This window comes from Nipponia nippon, unplaced genomic scaffold, assembly GCF_047370975.1.
Source record: "Nipponia nippon isolate SJK-2023a ecotype South Korea unplaced genomic scaffold, ASM4737097v1 scaffold_9, whole genome shotgun sequence".
Taxonomy (NCBI): domain Eukaryota; kingdom Metazoa; phylum Chordata; class Aves; order Pelecaniformes; family Threskiornithidae; genus Nipponia; species Nipponia nippon.
The window spans coordinates 29235042-29257505 of NW_028262413.1; the positions used below are offsets into that span (position 1 = coordinate 29235042).

A 22464-nucleotide genomic window follows, 5' to 3' on the forward strand; every position below is an offset into this window, starting at 1 on the left:
TGTTGCCCTAGGAGGTGTTCCCTGACAGCATAGTGCTAGCCAACAGCAGCGAAACTCCACATTGACTTCAAAAGAGGGTAAAAAGCGTTTCAGTCCGAACCAAAGCACTGCTGCGTTTTCTATTAAAAACACCCCAAAACGGCTGTGAGTTATGCCCAATAAGTTTAATAATTGATGAAACCATAGCAAGCGACAACTACAAAATACAAAGCAGACACAAAAAATGATGGCATAAAAGTGGGAAGGAATAGTGTCTGCAATGAAAAATGAAAGCAAAATACACTTAACAGAGGATATGGGTTCAGATAGAACACACACGGTCACATACAACACCGCATTAGTAACAGCACACACAGATACTTAGTATACTGGGGATTTTCACAGTTCTCCACTTCATCCCAGATGACAAGTAAATTGATGTTTTTACTCTCTTACATAAATTCTTGTGCACACAACATCATCAGCACCAAAGGTCTGGAAAAGAAATAGAAATCAATCAGAAGAGATGGAACCAGCAAACATTTAACACCATTTTTTAATGTTATTTTTACTATAGTAGCTAGTTCTACAGCAAAAATACCTTTTCTTATGTCTTTTGACAGATGAGAGTAAAGAAAGGAGTAATTTTGGATGAGAAATGCAATGTAAGTGACCTTTTTTCCAAGGCACGATGAATTTTGTCAGAATGATAAATGACACAGAAATTCCCTTTTTCTATAGTTTCTTGGCATGCATTTATAAATAAACATGAGAAAAGAAAGAGAAATTGGAATGTACTGTTGTTGTATTTAGAAACAGTTGCAGCACTTTGAACTGCAAATGCTGAGGGTGGAATTCAGATAGCGTGTTCAAAAGGTATTCTTTGATATTTGCAGGTATAAATCAGAGTAGTCAGTGGAGCAATGCTGAAGACCAGGAGAATGTATACCTATAACCTGTAAACACAATGCTGCTGCAAGATGTTGACACACCATGCTAGGTTACCAAAACCCTCTCTCCCAAGCTGGAATGTGGGCAGCATCAATCACAACCTTCTTTTAGGATACTGTGACCTTAACCAGTGAATTTGTTAACCATGATAAGGGTCTGAAATGAGGGCACATAATGGAGAAAAATGTAGTGGAGATAAAACTCATTTCACGTGACTAAACACCTGTGGGATCTCACAGATATTTGATCACTACACATCTGAAAGTCACTGACTTACTACAGACTACATCCCATTATCATCCCATTTCTTATACCAGATTCAGTACCTCAGAGTACCTTGATTTTCCAGATACTTAGAGCTGGTGTTATGTGATGTTATACCATTGACTGAAACAGAGTTTCAGATATGCACCTGAAAGCCTGCGTTTTTTAAATTGCTGTGTAGTTCTGCACTTCAAAGGCAATTCTACCACAGCAATATTGCAGTACAGATGATCAGGACATGTAGGCAGGACAGCGATTGTGGCAGCTGCCTGAGAAAGCCACCTAAACCCCAGAGTAGTTTGTATGTGATTTCAGGTCTAGCAGGGTGAAATCTAAGAAAGCAATTAAAAATGAAGCAAATAATGGGTTCAAGAGTGAGGAAATACTGACTGCAAAAACATTCATGTTCAGCTACACTGACAGACAGTTTCGAGCTCGCCACTAACAAGTTGTGAGGTGGGATGTTTGGCTGTAATAACTGCCAAGGTCTCACTGAGAAACATAATTAAGACCTACCCCAGTATGTTATGAAAATTCAGCTGGACTTTATTTGTTTTAATGCTTTCTACGCCTGTTTTGGCCAACACGTCTTTGAAAGGACTTGGCTTTAAAACGGACTCTGGCTTATGTTTTGTTCACTTTACTGAAGAGAAAAGTCTGTTAGTATTTTGGAGATATAGGCTTTGTTTTTATGCATATAAAGAGCTTATATCAATCTTTATACACATTTTTAGCTTATACATTAAAGTGTCTGAAAATGAACGTTAAAGGATGCAAGTAGTTCTCTGTCGCCCACAGCATCACCTGCAAATACCCTTACTATGGCTTCCTTCAACGTTTCCAAAATTATACACAAAGGTGAAATTATTTCGGCAGGAGCTTTGCCAGAGAAAGCAAGTCAGAGTCAAGACCATCCAGGGCCTGAGGCTGTCTGTGGAGCCTGGAAGGTCACTGTGACAGTGATTGTCTTTCTGTGGTACATTCAGGCACTGCTAAGCACAGTGAAGTTTGAGTCCCCCGCTGCTATTTCAACACAAATCATAAATAATAGTAAAACAGCCTTTGTGTAGTGTTCTTCAAGACCTGGCACGGCCCCAGTCTGACAGTTGGAGCTGCACAGCTATGCAGCCACATCTTGTGATGTGAGTGGGTGCCACATCAGCCAGTTCTAATGAGAAAGGCTGCAGCAGCAGTTTGCCAAAACTCTTGTAACCTCCCTAGTAAATTTATGTCTATCATTTCAGGGAAATTAAGAGACAAACTCCTTCCCCTAAGCCTGTGCAACAGCAGTTATTTTCACAACAGGTCAGCAGTTGTATTGAGAGGGAACACTGCAGGGAAGAGTACATTGAAATAGGTGCGATCCATGCTGCAAGTCTATCCTAGGGTGCCACTGTAGGTGAAATTCTAGTGTCCAGTTCTGAGACTGCGCTCCTGGGCAGAGCTTGCTCCTAAGACATCAGTGCAGTCCGACTGGCAGCTTCCTTGCAAGACCCACAGCAGTGAGTGTGAAAATAAAGATAAAAATTTGTGGAGGAAGAAAAAAGAAATAGTAACTTTCTGGGAAAGCTCAGCAGTATGGGTGTATCCAGAATGCATTGCAGAGGCAGCAAGTCCACTGTATGTACACACAGATTGACTGTTGTGCACTCACAGAGTCACAACTTGACACGCTTCTGACAAAGCGCAATGGCTGTTCGTTTTGTACTTCCAACATCCAGCTCCAGCTGGGCTTCTGGACTCTAGAAAATCTCAGGCGAAGGACTGCATTCAAATTGCTCTGTCAGGATAAAAATTAAGTGCAGAAAACATGGACGTACCAGGGGAACCCAAACACATAGTAGTCTTAGTCAGTTGCTATACATAAGGAATGCCATTCTCTGCAACACACCAGTCTCACAGTCCGGAAAACCACTATAATTTAACACAATCATATCTTTAAATCTAGATTGTAAAGAGATAAAATGCATGCAAAGCCCAATTACGATTACTCTGGAGTACCATGTAGCCACTGAGCACTTCTTAAACAGCCAGGCATCCTTTCCCTGAAGACCCAGCTAGGTTATGTGGCCTCTGACCTGCTTCAGGAATAAGCTGCATTTTTTAGCACTTAGATTTCATACTTTATACCCATTCAGATGATTAGTGACCTAATTCCAAACTGAAGCACATAAATAAATGGCTTTGATTGTCATGCTTATGGCCATGGTTTAAATGTGGACTTACGTAAAAGGTGTTTCCCTATCTTATTGTAGCTTACTAGCATTGTTGATAAAACTCCACTAAATGTTGCTAAACAAAGCAAACAGGAAGGTGTTCAAACTTGCTGCATTGCTTTTCTTGTGGTTACTCACAGAAATGTCTAAGGTACAGCTGGACCCAAGATCAAGGGAAGGTCTAAATCAAAAGGCTGTCACTCTGTTATTCTTCACACTTAATTCAGGGGTAGGATGAAGCAGTTTAGTGTCTATAGTTCTAATTCTAGACTGGAAAGAAGTGATGGTTCCTGTCAGAACCAGCAGACTTTAAAGATTTCCATGACCCAAAGGAGTAGAACGTCCTAATAAAAAGAAAGAGAGCAAGCAATGCTGGCTATTTGGCGGTGAAGTTTCACCAGAGCAACAAAGAAAAAGTCCAACACTACCAAACTGCGATTCAAATTTAAGGAGAAGATGCAGGATTTTCAAATACCACCTTCTCATCAGCTTGCAAAGGTCCCACTTATCTTACAAAATGCTACAAGGCAAGGCTTCTATCTAAATCTAAAACAGGATTTTAAATGTGCAATGACTGAAAATTACAGGATTGTTTTCTTCACTTAGCTTGTCATAATCTGTAGCTAAGAGTCCAAAAGCACACTGCAAACAAAGCCCTGCACAGGGGGATAAACCAATAAATTGACCTCTCTCAGTTCACTCAAAATCTGATGACCGCCGACATCATTACAGATTAAAAGAGAATTACAGGGCAGTAATATATTACTGTATGAGTAAATCTGCTTTTTGAAGGCCTTCTTTACAAACATTTGCTGAAAAGCCTTTGTGATAAGTGAAGCACACAGTATAATTAGGAAGACTGTCATTGAAACAATCAACCGGGAAAGATCACTTCTGCCAGTGTATGCGCAGAAATCCCCTGTTATCTGCTCATGGCTGACCAACCTGCAGAGGCAACTTGCAAAAGGAAGACAGAAAGCATCAGCAAACAAATGGAGAAGATATTACTTAAATGAATCCTCAGAAAAGGCTTTGTTCATGTGCAAACTTTCATGTTATCCACAATAAAGGCATATTGCATACATACATAACCTTTCTCCTCTTGAATCCCATAATGTTTTATGAAAGAGGCTGATCATTATGGGGCCATGGTCATGGAAGGTGCAGCCCCCACTTTCATACTTGGATATTAATAGCAAATCACCCAACATACAACCTCGCTTTCTGCAGGATATCAATTGAGAGGACCATGCAAAATCAGGTCATTTATCGAGGTACCTAATTGTTGATATTTGTGTTTGAGAACTATATTATACAGTTTCCTCAGAGTCATGCAGCAAATGAATGACAGAGGTAAGAACATGAGACAATGGTATCTCCCAGTAGTAGTCCTGAAAGCCAGTACACAGCAAACATCTAAGCTACGAGTGATATTAGAAGAGGCTACATACAGGATCAGATGCATCCAAGATGCAAATGCTTATATGTTTGGGATGTGACCCAGACCAGGCTACACTAGTGAGAAGGGCTGCAGATCCCTAAGCCCCCTTGTAAATCTGCTCGTGGCAAATAGTAAATTAAAGCAATTAGGTCCATGCAACACATACGTAAGCATTATTACAGGCTTCTGAACTTTTATCAAGGCTGCTTTAATGGGGTCTGCAGCAAAACCCCCCACTGACCTCAGTATGAGTAGGCCCTCCTTTTGATAACTGATTTTATTTAAGATCACTCTCCAAAAACTATAGAAAAGTTAAACACTTAGTTAGTTTAACATTGTTCGATACAAGGCTTAGGCACATCACAAATCTCCGCATTCAGCTGCAAAGTACCTTTCCAAATCTGCATTGACCCTTCTCGCCTACTATGTTTAATTTCAGGAGCCAGCAATATAATTTAAAAAATGTTCACTCACTCATCTGGGCTCCACAGTTCACCAGTTTTAATCAACTATGGCATGATTTTTCTGGGGAGGGAATGTAGAATGGAAACCATGCTTGAAACCCCCCTAATGTTCTGATCTTTGACCCTTGCTATAATTGATTCTGAGAAGCCCTGTGTGATACGTGAACTGTGTAAAATGTGGTCTGAGGCTGTTTTTAAAGCCTTCAGTAATCATCCACTTTAAAATGTTTGGGTGTTACAGATTAAACTAAAATCTATACAGGCATGAGCAGCTATGAAAGCAGCAATGCAGATAAAGTTTGAATATAAATGTTTCTCGTTTGAATAGCTAACATTTGGAAGCAGCATCCTTCAACTTTGTAAGAGCAGACCTTTTGTTCTTCTGACTTACAAAAGTGATTGATGGCTCATTAATGTCCCTGACAAAAACACACAGCAACAGCAAAAACATTATAGAGCATAAAAGAAAAGGGAAGAAAAAGCATATTAGAATAGACTTAATCCCAGATCTTACTTTTCAGACAAGTTAAGGAAATATATCTTTTGTGTTATATTCTGATCTTGATTGCTCAAGTGCTAATCCAAGTATACTTTATGAATGTGGAGTTGTAAATACAGATATTCTGACTCTCTGTATACATTAGTTTTAAAGTACAATACAATGGAATCTAAAGACACAGTCAAGACAAACAAATGTGGACTTTGATAGGGATCTGTCCTTTTCACCCTCCCTTGCTTGCATATTCCATGTAATTTTTTTATCTACATTGTTCAGTGCTTCTAAAAATGCAGCACTGTAATCCCAGCAAGTGCATCAGATGAGATTAGAATAAACAGCATTGATGAAAGCAGTTGCAATGTTCTAACACATTCACAGCACCTTTTTTATAAAGCAGAGCTTGATCCTTCTTCCCTTACTCAGCTGAAAGGACTCTTTTTCTAACAGGACTTTAGATCTACATCTGCCATTGTACGAGTCAAATATTATTTATGCTACTAGTAAGAGTAATCTCATTCTCCATGCTGCAAGGAGCTAAGGAGAACTAAAGGCAAACTTAACTGGTACCTGAAGGTAAAGAAAACCTTTGCTAACTAAATAGCGTGTTCCCAGCATCTGTGTAGCAGAGGACATGATGTGACATGGAAGACCATCATATTGTTCCAAGGGAGTATCTTTGAAGCACATAAGGAATTCTTCTGCCAGGATGCAAGAAAGATTGATAATTATACAGTAATATGGTTTCTATTTTAGCTCTGTGGTAGTCATGACAATTCAACACTGATTTTTTTTTTTTATTATATGTGATAATAAATGCATTTTATTTAACATGCTGTGTTGGGGAGAAAAATATATCCTTCCACTAGGAAAATGTCGTAATCTAATGGACCCCCTAAGCAATGCAGCATATTAGATCAAAATTATGTGGCAAAGCTCCAACATTTATGCAGCCAATATTAGCAGAGTAAAACTCATTCCTTACCCCCTGCCTGTTGCCCCAAGCCTTTTTTCCATTCATGCCTCAGTCTAACAGTTTAGATTCCTTCTTGCAACTTTTTCCAAATTGGGTATGAGTTTTCTTGATTTCTTCTGCAAAGGCATGTAATAGCTAAGAAGGAGACTCGAGACTTCTTGAAAGATTTCTTTGGACAGAGAAACAGGAGCAGAGACTGTGAGAATGAGTATCAGCCTTACAGAGTTCCTAAACTGCTACATGCCCCATAAAAGACAGCTTCCCAGCTGCAAACATCTAGAAGTTCACAAGAATGTGGTTTCCTTCTGCTTATTTAAGGCACTCTGCCAGAATGGAAATAGGGAAAGCTTACCAAAGCACATGAGAAAGAGCAAAAGAACAGAAAATATTTCTTAGGTAAGTAGGGACGTTTGAGAAGCGTGAAGATGGAAATTGTTAAATGTTTGAGGTGACATGGGCAGCAAAACTGAATGAGAATGAATTTCAGGTCCTAAAGAACCCTAACAAAGCTGGGAGGATGCAAGAAGAAAGAAAGAAAGGAGAAGACAAAGAAAGATCTCTTCTTCTCACTGTGATCTTAGTTTTGAAGAACTAAGATGTAAGTGGGGGTTTGCAGACTCAGATCCAAGGAAAATTTCCAAGCATGAGATAAAATAATCTAAGTTGAATCTGTCTTCACTGCAGTGATGAAAAACCCAAACATAACTGAGAGGAAAGAGATCAAAAGGGATCACAAGGTCTTCTCGCTAAGAGCTCCTATTCCTACTTTGTTCCCTGTTAATAGTTGAGGAACACACCTCAGCCAATCCCTTCAGGTAGTTTAACTTTTAAAGCCCAAATAATGGTCTGGAGGGAATATTCTCGGGTTCTAAAATTAGGGGCCATGGACAAGAAATCTAGTTTCCCTTACCCTCTTCTGTCTTCCTCCAAACATTAGATCCCTTTGCTGCCTCCCAGAAGGGTTAATTTTGGCCATCCTAACTTCTCCAAAGAACCACAGACCTCACACTCACCACCATTACTCTTAGAAACACCTCATTGCTGAGCTTTAGGGTGTCAGAAGATTTTGAACATGTTGATCATGTATTTAAAAGATTTGTACATTCAGTCCCATCAAATGTCATGAGGGGCTTGAAAATCTTTGTCCTGAGGACGAAGTAATGTCCTAATATTTAATAAAGCAAAAGAGGCCATTATGCTCCAGAAAAGAGGCAGAAGAATGGAACTGCATATCATTAAATAGTAAAAGACAGAGAGAATGATCTGGATCACTTGGAAGCAAACACTATGTTTTCATAATGGCCATGGTAAAATCATACATTGCAACCAAAGAACATAGTCCCAACTTGCAGGCGAGGGAAAGGAGATCAGTCTGGGGAACCAGAAACCAGGAAAATTACTTGGTATCATGATCAGCTGAGCATGACTTCCCAAAGAAGAGTTAACAAAGTCTTTGCATATAAATCAGAATAATTTCAGATAAGAGTAGGGAGGTGAAGTCACTACATCAGGTGCTAGTGTGATTGCTAGCAAAACAGCATGTGCAGTTCTGGTGTTCATAGTTTAGAAAGGAAATTGATAAGTTGAAGGGGTTTATAGAAGCACTGAAAGAATGATTCAAGGAAAGCTTGCTTTATATTGAAGGGCTCAAGGTCTTCCAATGGTTTAGCTTAACAACAAGAAGGTTCTTCCAAGAGGTGGCTTGATCAGTGTTGTTAAGAGAAGTATTTGCAATAGCAAACTTTAGGCACACAATTTAGGTTCTTTTATACACAATTATGTAATGACTGGAAGTTGAATCTAGATACATTAGAAATAATGTGTATATTTTAATGGCAAGGAAATTAACCAGTAAAACACTTATCAAAAGTTGCAACTGCATTGCTATGAATGGAAATATCTTAATAAGAAGGACGTTTTTCTAATTTATATCCTAATTTGAAAAATAATTAATTCAGAAAAGCTCAACAGATGGTATTATACAAGAAAAAAGGTTAGATGGCTTTATAATCTTTGAATCGCTCTGGTTTCTTAACCAACCTCATTCTTCTTCCCCAGCAGGGTAAGTTCACATTGCTGATTGCAGGAGGCAATTGTATTATGACTGGCTTTCTTGCTTTGCTTGGAGCAGTTCACTTTCTTTAACAGCTGCCTCACTGGTTTGTTGCTTAAATAATGAACTACAGAAATATATTGTTAGAAAGCTGGAAAAATTATAGTTGAGAATATATTTTGTCAACTGCATCATATATGAAGATGTGAAGCACAGATCAAAGTACTTTGCCTCCTAAAGTTTTTTGATAATATAAAGAATTCCAGTGGTTGAGTCAAAAGAAGTTATCCATAACTGGAGTATTCATTCAATAGAAACCAGTGTGATTTCACTAACAGCATACACCTCCTCATAAGGGGTGGATGAACGGTTCCAAGATGTCTGGAATAATATTAACACCTTAAAAGCTTTTTGTTTATACTTGGTTAGGTTTGGGTGCTGTTTTTGTTTCAGATGCAATCTTAAAAACAGACCTCCAACTGCTTTAGAGAAACATTGGGGAGACTGTTTGTTTTTTAAAGTGCAGAGGTTTAGTTAGTGTGATAGTTGGAAATAAAACCTCCCTGCTTTGATGTGTTCTTACCCGTCACTCCAGCAGCCTGTCTTCCATGCCCAAACTGATGAGGCGTAACAGTCTAATCAACTATTTGTCCGGAATTCACTAGTAAGAACATGTGCAATAAAATGATTCTGAACTCAAGCTGAACTGTGCTACTTGTAACTCAGAGAAACCGTGTCTTTATCCAGTTCTGGGTATTGTTTCATTAATGTAGGGAGACTACTGAGGAAAGATTCCGTGAAGAGAACTCAACTCTAACAGAAATAAGTACAATATAAATAAATAAACTGCACATGATTCATGGCATAAATGGCGAAGCAGTTGCAGAGGTGCTGCTCAGAATGCCTACAGTAACCCTGCTGCCATATGGAAAGTCACACAGGAGTGGGGGGATGTTGGCTGACAGCAAATGTGCAAATCGGTGTATTTCCGTGAAACCCATGACAGCAATTCTGAACTGGATTCAGAGATGATCAAGGAATTGGGGAAGGTGGCAGAGATGGGGGAGGAATTATACGTTCTTCATAAACAGAATGAGATTAGAGCATGCTAACATGCCACATCTTTCCTGCTATACACCATGTGATTGTGGATAAGAAGCAACATATTATGCACGTGCCTAAAAAAGAAGGTTCTCCAGAAATGAGGTTAAATGCCTTGATCTCACTTTCACCAGAGAAAATTTGCAATAAATCAAGTAAATTCTTTGGTGGTGACATGAATTTACAGAGCAGAAGTGGCCCATTTGTGATTATTCTACCAGTGAAACTATGGCAAAAATTATAGCAATAAAATGCAAATGAGAACCTGCACACATCTTCATTTGTTCTTAAAAATATATTTAAAAAGAAAGGAAAAAATGTGATGTATGAATTGTACTGTAGAGGATTATGAAAATGGTAGTTTTCCAGGTGGATTTAAGTAAGGAAAAATAGTAAGTCATACTACATGGCAACAAAAAACTGTTAATATGGTGCATGTATTGGGTGGGTTCAAGGTTCTTACCAAAATCAGCTCATCATTAGCTAATTCTCGAGTCCAGTATGTTTTGGGGCCATCTCCCTCGATAAGAGTTTGTTTGCAATAGATCTTGTTTTCATTCTCCCAAGTGGCCAAACTCTGCAGGCAAGAAAACCATTAGGAATAACATTAATTATATTCCCCGGCAGTGTGAGGCAGAGAGACAACAATGAGCAGTAGTGAGAGTAATTGCTGCAGTAAAGGAGCAACGACACATAGACAGATAAAGGCAAAGGGAAAAAGACTTCAGTGGAAAGTGGTAAAATCAAAATTAAGGTGTGAGGGGGCGTTTTGGAAATAGGTATATATTAATAACAAAGTAATTGTAAATGTGTCTTTTCAGTGTAAATCTACACTTGTTTCCAAATTAAAAAGCTACCCACTTTTCATAAAATGCTTGATGTTGAAAAGTATAATTTAGAAACATGTAATAATATAGCGTCTACATTCCCAAGCATCTTTGTACACATGTGGTTTGATCTGACATGTTATTTATCACTACAGAGTCCCCTTAGTGTAAAAGCATAAAGAATCGTATGTATCATGTTGTGGTCATAAATAATGCAGTATTTGTCACTTACAACCGTCATGCTGTATGGCACTGTGCCAAGTTAACTGTATATTAAACACTTACTGTGCTAACAAACTAGAATAAATCACAACTAAATTAAAGAAACTTTGTTAGTATTCTAGTGTTTGCAATATTACTTTTTTAAGGTTGTGGGCCTGGAGACTGAAATACCCTTGGGCATTTTTCAAAGCATTTCAATAGTGACTATGAAACCACTGAAAAATAAAAAAAAACATATAGGATTTTATTTAGCTTTCACAAACAGGCAAGCCCTGACTCTGTTGCTTTTCATTCTAGCACTGAACTATTATTCTACAGTGCAATGGAACAGCTGTGCAGAAGGATGCCCTGTAATGAATGTGCAAGTAATCGCTTTATAACTAGCACATGGGAGACATTCATTAGTCTGTGATTATATACATGTACATGTGTGTGTGCATATGTATGCATAAATTCAAGTTAACACTTCCCAGACTTTCCAAGGGAAAACAACTTTACTTTGATTTAAAACTAGCTGTTTACCTTATAAATATTTTCTCAAAACAATAGGTTTTTTAAGCCAACAAGCCATGGCAGTTATAGAAGCTATGCCTTGCAGTACAACTACATATGACTCGCTCTTTGTCTGTATGAACAATGGATCAAGTTAGTTGGCAGAACAAAACCCTCCACCCCATAAAGTGTAGCAAAATCTCTCACCAGTCAGCTATTTTGCCAGATATTGCAAATTACATTCTGAAGTATTATTTTATTATCTGTCAGTTGCCGCTCTGTGGCCACATCTTGGTTATATACACACAGCAGTACAACTCATTCCTGAGAGTGGACTATAAATAATTTCACAACACATGGAAAAAATTTACTACTTCACAGAACACATTTCTTTCAGATTTTTCCAACTTTCATAGCTTACAGCCGTAATTATTGTTTTTCCATCTGCAGCAATAAATCCTTCTCTAGAAAGTGGGTCACACTTATTGTATATGCATTATGCATGAAGACACTAAAACACTACTTTTGCCGAACAAGATAAATTAAGAAAGCCAGCAACATTTCCTGAACAAACTGTTATATATACAATAACTCATCCTAGAGATCAAATGGATGTTCTAAATGTTCACCGACTCCCAGAATCTGCCTCCCTTTTTCATAAATTTAAATTCACAGCAATTGCACTGGAGATAGTAAGTTCTGAATTTTTTGTGGCGCAAATGGTCTCAGAAGCTAGCCCAAGAATTAGCAGAGATCATATTTTGGAAAGTTGATTATTTCACCATCATAGGATACCTTTAAAACTGCATTCTCATTTGGGACTGCATTCTGATACTCTTTATTCATACTTCTTTTATAAGTGTTTTATATATATTTCTCTTATAAGCATGAGAGTAAAGTGCCTGAGGAAAGGATAACTAACCCGTGCCTTTGATAACTTTTTTCAAAAGACAGCTATGATCACAGCCCAGTTCTCCCATACCCCAGATCCCATGTATCTACAGCACTGAGAAGCTGGTGTCAGAGGCTGCCGACTTAAGGCCCCCTCCATGGCCATAGAAGTGGTTACTAAGGTAGAGGAGCAGGGGTTCACACACAGAATCAAGCCCAAAACACTCCAGTGAACTCCCTCTAATACACTTCCGCACAAGGAGGTAGTGTAATTATGGCTGGTAAAACACTAGCTGAAAGTCTGCCTTACACTGTTAAAGACTTACCTGATCAGCAAACCGGAGACATGTACTTGCAAGGGAATGAAAGAGGATTTCAGCCCCAAACTACAAACAGTCTGCAGTCCTGCTTGTGAACTCAGCTGATTCAGTTTAGGACAAAAGTTATGTCAGGTTTATGCACTAAATCCTGACTCTTGAGGTCTCTCTTGCTCCACCGTTCCCCATGTTCCCGTCAGGGACAGGGGCTGGGGAGAGCTTTCACTGCAGCTGAGGTCTCCAAGGGAGAGGGAAGCAAAAAGAGCTGGACAAAATGCTGCCAGCCAAGGAGCTGTCAAGCAAGTAGTCGAACTCTGCCTTTGGGATACTCTGTTGCCTTCAGATTTCAGTTTTACCCTGCAAGAGGGAGAATGTTGGACGAGGGACAAGAGGAGCGGTGACCACCAAGAACCCCCAAAGAGTGTTCCTGGGAAAAAGAAGGTGGAGGGCAGCAATGCCACTGTCTGGGGACACCGGCAGCAGATGTCTTTGTCCCATCTAAAAAGGACTTGGTAACACACAGACGGAGACACACAGACATGCACCCCAGCTCTCCTCCTACCCTGCACTTTCGTCCATCCACCGTCTCCTCCTCAAAGCTCTCCCCGATTTTGAAGTTGATCTCAGTGGTGCGGACAGTGGTGGAAGTTTTGATGTAGAACTGGTCCCCGTCCTGGCGGATCTCCACGTGGGGTTTGGAGGCGGCAGCCACCGCCACCTTCCTGAGCATGGCGTTCACACCTGGGCGAAGCGGGGAGGAAGCAGAGCTTGAAGCCGCCGGCCGTGCCCTGGAGCTCGCCCAGCACCACGGGGACCGAGGGGGGCGAGAGGCCGGCGGCGCCCGCAGCGGCGGGGCGGCCCCGGGGCACTGCGCGCAGCCCGACGGCGGGGCTCCGCGCAGCCCGCCGCGGCGGGGAGCTGCGGCTCTCCGGCAGGCTCTGCAGACGGCAAACGCGGGGTCTCGCCGCGATCCCCGTGGCAGAGCGTGGCAGGCGCCGCCGGGCCAGCGGCAGCCCGGCTCCCCGTGGCGGGGCCACCGCCGTTCGCAGGTGAGGCGCTGACCGCGCCGTGCCTGCGAGCGCCCCTGCCCGGGCAGGGCTCACGGCTTCCCCCCGCGCGGAGCTCTCCCGGGTGCCCGGCTCTGGAGGCACCGGGCACGGGGCACCGGAGCGCGGCTCCAGCTGCAGCCCCGCCGTGCCCCCCTCCCGCGGGACACAGCCCCGGGCTGCCCGCTGCCCGGCGCCGGGCTCCCCCGCGCCTCACCCAGCGCCTTGAGGAGCTCGTCGAAATTCTCGCTGCTCCTCATCTTCCAAGTGCCGGCGAAGTTGGGCATGGCGGGGCGGGCGCTGCGGACGGCGGCGGGGACGCGGCGCTGCTGCTCTCTCTCCGGCTCCGGCACCTTGTGAGCGGGGCGGGCCGCGGCGGCGGCTGGGAGAGCGGGTCACACCCACCCGGCCCCCCACCCCTTCCCCCGGGGCCGGCACCACGCCGCCGGGCAGCCGTCCCCCTCCCAGCCACGGCCCCGCCATCCGTCCATCCGTCCGTCCATCCATCCATCCATCCATCCATCCATCCTTCCAGTCCTCCATCCATCACTCCCTGCCCGCCTGCCTTGCAGCCCGCCAGCTGCCTCCTGGGGCTTCCCAGGAAGGAGAGCCCACTTGTCCCACAGCTGGGGTGGACATTGAGGACTTGATGAAAGGCCCCAAAGGCAGGCAAGGAAGGGAGAGGGCAATCCAAATAAGAGCACCCTCTCCAGGCTCACGCTGGATTGATCCCCTCCACGGCAGGCCAAGGCACAGCACTACGTTACAGCCTCGCCCCCGAGCTCCCTGCGGGCACAGGCCTCCCAGCTCGGCGGGCCTGCACACCACCGAACCTGCCCCCAACGCTGCTCATCTTGACGACCACCGTGCCAAAGAGGTGCCAGGGTGCACAGCCCTTTCCAGGGCAGGAGGCTGCTGTAAGGAAGCTGTCGCTGCCCCCTGACCCAAGTCTGCCCCTTTGAGAAGGGTGAAGGACAAAGACACATGCAATGTCTATTCCCCAGTCACAGCCACGCACTCCCTCGTTGCTCTGTGGCGCTTTTGGCCGTTGGAGGATGTAGCTGTGGAACTGGAAGGTATTCCTACTGCACCAGAAAGAGCAGTGCCCATGGCGGTCACAAGCTTCTGTGGAGAAGCACATCAAGCTATTTCACACTTATTTAAATTCACACCAGTGTGCTAAAGATTTGAGCGCCGCTCTGTGCCTCTCAGACTTTCCATGATCATTTCCATCGTCTTTGCTTTGAATCCCTCAGTTTCGGGTCAAAGATGATAGACTAAAGTTCCTTATTGCAGCTGATTTATCCACATATTAAGGTGAACAGAATTTGATGGGTTAAGGCATATGGAGTGTTTCTACTGCTGTTGTGCATAAGGAAATAGTCAAAACATTCAGACGTCTGTGATTTCCCACTCAGAACAGAGCCAGATGTATTTTAATTATAGGAAAGCCTTTGCTGAGCCAGCTTCATGGTACATTCACAACCATTCTTCACTTGTTAGACTCACTCTGTAAAATGAACAAGTCGGTTACTTAAGGTATGTATAAAATGTGTTCACTCCTGGAAAATGTATAGATCTGGGAGTTACTTTATCCATATGTTAGGCAGGATTCTCCAGTTCCTATATGCTGAAATTTGCTCTCATTTCTTATCCCAGGAAGAGTTTTACCTGAGTAAGAACCATAGGGCAGAACCAAATGTTTTTCTGTTGATAGTCACTCTTTTTCTACTGATTTTTTTTCTGTCTTTTCAGAAGGATGCCCTGGAGACCTGGAGGCATAGTTCCTTAACTGAAATATTTCGATGGAAAATGTGGGGTTTTTTCCAGGAAATGAAAATTTCAGTGAGGAATATCTGTTTTCAATAACAGGCTTTCTCTAAAAAAAAAAAACCAAACCCAAAACAGAGCACGAAGCATTTTGCAGTTTTTAGTAAATGACAAAAGAATTAATCCCCATCTGAAATACTTTGTTTAAATATTTTCAATCGCAAAAAGAACTCCAAAGCAAACAAACAAACAAACCACTTGGGGAAAAAAACCAGACGTACAAATCATTTCCCTATTGCAGGTAGGTTCAAGTCTTACAAATAAAAGGCTGCAGGCCCAACAAACCCATACCAAGACTGTGTATTGCTATGACACAGTGAATAAAACCCCTGCTCAGTCCCTCAGTTTCAACTTCCCAATTGCACAACTGAAAACATACTACCATGATCCAGGCTTGCTTCCAGAATCCTGCAGAATATGTATACATGGAGCCCAGTGGAAGTGATATGGCTTACTCTTTGCAGGACAAAGTCCTTAACTAACTATGATAGTAAGTATGTGCAGCATAAACCAGAAAGGAACCACCTATCTCTACCTGAGAAAATAAAATAACTGGAAGATTTTAAGGGGGGGATAGTTTATTCTTTGAAGGACCATGTAAGTTCCACAACTACTCTTTTGTTTGCTGCACCGCTGATATGAACAAGAACTATTCCAGTAGATGTTAGCTGTGAGAGTGTTTCTAAGATGTAGGACTTGTTTTCTAGGTGTTGGACTGTGGCCATTGACCTATTTCATGAAGACCAGGAGAGAGCCTTCAGAAACCCTTCATCTACCAAGTGCGGCAAGCTAGAAGGAACAAGTGCCTTCAGGCGATAAAGGCTCTATTCTGCAATGGCAGTACATTGAGCTGTTCATCCTAAATACATAGAGCTGCGAGGCTGTGATCCACCTATACAGTACAGTTTCTAAAACAAAAACTCAGGTAAATTCTAGGGTGTCTAATTGGCTCTGTCTGGCAATGTGTACCTATTCACACCTTATTTATACATAGAGGCCGTTTCCTTCAAGCACTGCATACTGCAGACTCACCAACTGTTTAGAATTAGACCTGGAAGTTCAACCACGGAAGGAATTGTCCCTCTCTGAGACTGAGGGGCCACTGCTGCTAGCACAGGCTGGAGACAGGCACATGCATTTCCAGAGCCAATGTCCTCCCTCTCACCAGTAGTTCTTCATGTATACACAGTAGTTGAATTGCTCACCAACTGCCATTCCCCCCTTGCCCTTTGGGTTACATTTTTCTTTGTATCCTTCCCTTTCCTTTTAAATCATTTATGTTTCCTTCTCTATCTCAAAAATGTGCCCTCATGATTCTCTGGCTTTACTAATTAATTTAAAAGTCAGCAGGAGTTGAACTCCAAACTCATAAGGAACCTAACTTCACTCCAAGTAAAGCTTAGAAGCAAAACAACTCTTATATTCCAGTCCCTTAAGACAGCTAAAGCTCAGTGAGAAAAATGGTCTTTTTGTTTTTCCATGTCGTGTTTTATAAAAATATTGTCAATCGTAATCCCATTGCATTGTGGAATACAAATCCCCACTTAGACTGATAAGGCAACAGAGTGAGATGTAACTTAAAAGCAACAAATTTCACATGGCTTATGTACTAGTTACACCAATTAATTATGCATATAATAATAAGGATATAAAAGTCAGTAAGAGCTGATTTTCTGTTTCACAAGCCGTGATCATATCAGTTCTCTCAATGCTATTGGATTCATTTGCATGCTGAACTTGTCAGTGGAAAGGGAAGAAAAAGATAAGGAAGCAAATATGGAAAGAAGCTTAAAGGAAGGCAAAACAGAGGTGGGATGTAAGAGCCATAAAGAAGATAGCACTGGTATAATGAAAAAGTTAAGAGGGGACAGAATGTGAATTAGGATCAGTTTACTGCATGTCTTGGATCACCCAAATGAAAGACAGAAATAGTATCACTATGGCAGATATGACTCAAATCTCTACTGTTATAAAGTGAGGGTTGCTCCACTGAGATCGGAAAGCTATGTTGATTTATATTAGTTGAGAATATTGCCCATGGACTTTAACCCTCTTCATAGATCCTTATCCTAGCACAGCAGCAATAGGAGATGTTTATCAGGTCATGCTGAAATAACCCAGACCAAAAAGCAGTTTTATTTTTCTTTCAATCTCCTTCTGTATGTAATTTCCCCATTAATGTTATGGAAAACAGTTTGGTTTTCAAAACATCCCCCTCAGCATTTTTTCCCCTTGGCATTTATTTTATTTACCTGAATCCCCTAAGGCTGATTCTTCCCTGCAGATGGACCTAATTAATCTTTCCAACAGTGCCCCTAAGACAAAAGAAAGTAATATATGTACAGATGGGACCGGGGCACTCCATCATCCATCCAAATAAGTGACCAGTAATGTGACCAAAACTATCCCCTTGAGATTATTGACTGACCACTGTGAAGTCACACAAGGCTCCGTGTAAACAATAAATTTTATTTACTAAGGTGGTACCCCAGGAAAAAAAGATTGGTTTAAGGGAGAATATAATAAATTATTTCTGACATGAATAAATTATACAACTGGAAGGCAAATTGCCGTCGTAAATTTATCTGCCAAATTAATTTACAATGGGCCTCTAGCATGACAATAGGTGAAATGTAATACGAATGTATGCAGAGTAAACAGCATTTCTGCAGTGTTGTCTTGTATCTTCTACTGCACTCTCATTAAGCTGAAACAATACCCACTATTCCCAAGCTAAAATGCCAGAGGGATTTCCAGTCCCAAGTTATCCTTTTGGTTTTTGAGACCTATCTAATGGGAAAGTAAATGAATTCTTGCATTGTTAGAGGTGGACAGTGAAGTGTTTGCCAGTCTTATGTTCATTACGAAGAATAAACATTATCACCTTAATTCCTTCCCTGTAATATTCCCTTTCAAAGGAAACTAATTGATCCATGTTCTCTTCCACAGTCAGGCTTTAAGCTGGCCACCTGCTCTTTCTATCTTCTTTTCTGAACTGCTACAAGAATACAATAAAATTGAGAACTGTTTTCTTAACCAAAGTAAAATTTGCTACTCTTACTCTGAAAACAAAGGGAGTTTGATTGTCTTTTCACTTGGGCATTAATTCTGCAGACTGCTGAGCAATTTGATCCTTACCCAGCAATGCATAGTAGCAGTGCTAGTAGCATAACTATGAACTGTGTTTTAGAGGTGCTCATGTGTGTGTTTTCCCGGGCCGGTGGCAGAATAAAGCCACAAATATCAGTGGAGAGGAAAACCAAGATCACTCAGTCTCAGACTAATATTCTGTCTGTAATATAAATTAGTTTAGATCACTGCTTTGGAAAACCACTTAAAAACTGCTAAATAGTTGTGCAGAACGGTCATACTGAATAACCAACATCCAATACAGATTTTTAGTAGCTGATCCCTTTAACCTACATGCACACAATTTGAGCACTGACTGAGAGACTTAGGAACATAAGTGACATTACCTGCTGTCCAAACTGTCCAGCTATCACCAGCTGCCCTGAACAGTTCTTGTCTCCCAAAAGTTGGCTTGGCAGCTGAAGGGGAGTTATCAGTCCCCAAGCTCCTTTGGTTCAGATAAAGCAACATGGCAGAAAGTAACAGTTTTGAAGGAACATTAACAATCTGCCAAGTTTAAAATACAGTCTTGTATGAACAGGAAAAAAAATCTATTCACATGATTAAACAGAGCTTTATGTTTTATTGGGTAAAATTATGTACTTCAGAAAGAAAAAGCAAAAAAAAAAGGATTTATTGAGTTTCAGAATCCATGACAGTTGAGAATGGCTTGGGGGTGAAAGTTGTCCTCTGTCGTCCTCTCCTTACGCATGTTTTAATGGATTTTTTGTGGACCTGTGAATCAAGGATGGCTTTCTGAATGAAGAAGATCTTGGAGAATCCCAATAGATTTTTGGCGAACTAGCAAATAAGATTCTAGCCTCCTTTTCTTTTTCCCCAGTTTATCCATTACTGAAGGAAGTTAAATGAAATAGTGTATTCAGACTGATTCAACCAATTTTGGGGATGCTTCCCTTCAGTCCAATACCTTCGCTTCAGACAAGATAATGAACAGCTCTTTAAGCAGTAAAGTCACTTGCACTTGTTCACAGGAAACCTAAGGCAAGGACTAGGCTAGGAGGGCAGAGGATCTGAGGTAGGAGCTTTCTGGGCTCCTGAGGTTGGGTCACACTGGTTTGCATAAATCTCTAGGAAATAAAATCAAGCCATCTCCAAGTCAAATAAGCTTACATAGGTATGTCCAGCAGTCAGAAACGAAGTTACTGCTTTTAGATAAATACCTCATATGATGTATCTGATAGATGTCTCCAAGTGTGCACTTGAGTCAGGCAACGGGTAGAGATGCTGATAAAACAGCTCTTAAAACCCAGCCTTTCCTTTGAGCTATGTCTGGTAGTTTCCCTATGTGGTCACAACAAATAACTGAACAATGCTAGAAAAGTGAGAGCGGTGCTCTGCGTGTTACACAGCCTTCTTTGATACTTCGGGTTGTGACATTGCTGAAGTTTTGTTGTTAAATTGGAAACACTCGCCATAATCACTAATGCAGAAAAGTTGCTTCTTTTTCACGAAGGGGTTATCATGACATTAGAAATCAGTGATTTTCACAGAGGCTTTCAGGAACTCTGCAATTCTCATTTGCTCGAACAAAAGGCATTAATAAAGCCATAGCTGTCAATATATAAAAGTCATCAAACTGTGTCAGCTCCCCTCTGAAGACAACACAGGTCTATTAAGGTTTACTTACTCAGGCAGATGGACCAAACTGATGCATGGATTACCTTAGATATTGGAGACTCTTAAAGGATCTTCGTCTCCAGGGATAGGGGGCCATGTTATTTTTTCCAAATGTCCAGAAGAAGAATGAGTGAATTCAAAGGAGTATATTCTCATTTAGGTCTGACTGAACTCCCAACAGGGCCATGTCCTGAAGCTATAGAGGCCACGCCATTTGCACAATCCTAGGTTTTACTCTGGTGCCCTGACCTTTGTGTACATGCTAAATTCAAAAGCTTTCCACTACATCTGGCAGACAAAAAGAAGATGAAGAAAATTAATTTTCCCTTTCCTAACAAAACAGAGTATTTAGCATTCCACATAAATTAGAACCAGGAAATAGGGATCACATCCATTAATTCCATTTAAAATTCCAAATGTTTTTGAAAGGTTTTTCATCAGCCTATCTCAATGCAATAATAAGTCTAAGGGTTTGGAGTTAGTCCTTACCAATATAAACAACTATAATTCTACTAGTTCCAGTGAAGATATGACAATTTATACTATCAGAAGATGAGGTCTAGAAATATGTAAGCCGTAGGTGTTCTAACGCCTATCAATCCTTCTCCCATCTTTGTTTTGTCCTGCTAAACTTTGCTCAGAAAATGACCTTGAGTACAACTGCTCCTTCCATTGTTAACCCTCTGACCTTCTAAGCTAACATCCTTTGCTCTTTCGAATTCAGAATGTTTCTGGGGCTTATTAACTAAACAGGCCAAGTGACCATTCCCAACTGAAACCAGAGTCTCTGACAAGGAGGTCATTGTTTTCCAGGCTTCCTCCCTAGTACTAGATCTGCAGATTTCAGACTGAAAAGGAATAATGCAGACATTCTTTGTCTAAACATTATCTGGAAAGCATCAAGATAACTCAAGTCACTTCCTCGTCATTTAAGATTTGAGGGGTCATCTCTAGGGACCTAAGTGATTATGGGCATGATTTTCAAACTTGGATGCTGAAATTTGTAGCAAACTATATGATGAGGTATCCAAATAAAAGAACCTCAATCTTCAGAATTAATAATAATTTGAACTCCCACTGATGTCAGTAAAAGGAGAGGGTACTCAGCACTTCTATGAATCGCAATATTTTTACTTATGTGCCTCACTATACGCTTAGATGAATAGCTGAGAGCAAACAAATTTGGAAAGTATGAAGAAAATTCTCAAACAAACATGTTGTATTTAGGCGTCTAAATTTATAGTTTACGATCTACGTGATTTTCAAAAGTGCTTATGAGCGAAGTAACTATTTTTGAAAATTCTTTCCCTTTTCTTTGGTAAGACATAAAAAGTCTGATGTTCTGAATGGTTGTATACGATCTTTGTATAATACATCCTGGCAAAGCAGAAATTCTGGCTGAGATAGTGGGGCTACTAGAGGCTTCAGTCCTTTAGGAACAGCAGACGTACATTTTTACATTCATGCAACTCATTAGTACAAATAAGTCACTTTCTACAGAATTTGTCTCATTTTTCTCACGACACCCTTCCTCAAAAGAGCCCCTTCCTCAAAAGAGCCTTCAAAAGCTAAGAATCTAAGAAATCCATTCTGTACATCTCAAAATATCTTTGAACGCCTCTTCTTTTAAAGATAATGCCAGTAAATTTACTGGAGTACTGAGGCTGTAGTTTCTCCCATCAGCACCACCTAGTGCAGAGCATGCTTCATGTCACTGCACCCACATGTAGCTCTTCCATCTGTATCCCAGATGCATTCAGCCTTGAGCAGTTTCCTATGAGCATCTTCCATCAATAATGTTAACAGGAAAAACATGGGAGAAGAACAGAATATTATGTCAAGTAATTTCAAGATATCAACTCTCAAAGTAAGGCTATGTGAAATACTACAACTGAACTTCAGGAGGGTATTTTCATAAAAGCTGACATCCAAACAATAGGAAGTTTATTATATAGGTACACTATTAAAGGGGAATTGCTAAACTTTAAACTTGGCTGCGATGATGTAATCTCTCTACATTTCAGAACAGAGGTGACAGAAAAAGGGGCCACAGTGAAGCTGCAAGGTTATTTACATTTTTATTTTAATGTAATATCGTTTTATTTTGCAAAGAGCATCAATATCTTTACAT

At 41.1% G+C, this 22464-nt stretch overlaps 1 protein-coding gene across 2 annotated transcripts; it reads right to left on the minus strand.

Moving 5' to 3' along the window:
- Positions 1-217: 217 nt before the first annotated feature.
- CRABP1 (cellular retinoic acid binding protein 1) lies at positions 218-20980 on the minus strand. 2 transcript variants are annotated; one of them, XM_087743090.1, is made up of 4 exons: positions 20378-20980; positions 13253-13431; positions 10405-10518; positions 218-474 (listed from the first exon to the last, which is right to left on the minus strand). In XM_087743090.1, exons 2-4 carry the CDS (start codon positions 13418-13420, stop codon positions 424-426), a joined length of 333 nt encoding a protein of 110 aa, XP_087599216.1. In that variant the 5' UTR covers positions 13421-13431; positions 20378-20980; the 3' UTR covers positions 218-423. The 2 variants fall into 2 exon arrangements, with proteins under 2 accessions (XP_087599216.1, XP_087599218.1); XM_087743092.1 differs by lacking the exon at positions 20378-20980 and adding an exon at positions 13954-14098.
- Positions 20981-22464: the final 1484 nt, after the last annotated feature.

What these genes read in the sequence shown, in the direction of transcription:
- CRABP1 (XM_087743092.1), bottom strand. Translation starts at nt 14,023, where the DNA reads ATGCCCAACTTCGCCGGCACTTGGAAGATGAGGAGCAGCGAGAATTTC. An exon ending in CGAGCTCCTCAAGGCGCTGG is followed by an intron (nt 13,432 to 13,953) that starts GTGAGGCGCGGG and finishes CGCTTCGCCCAG; the next exon opens with GTGTGAACGCCATGCTCAGG. An exon ending in TGGATGGACGAAAGTGCAGG is followed by an intron (nt 10,519 to 13,252) that starts GTAGGAGGAGAG and finishes TCTTGCCTGCAG; the next exon opens with AGTTTGGCCACTTGGGAGAA.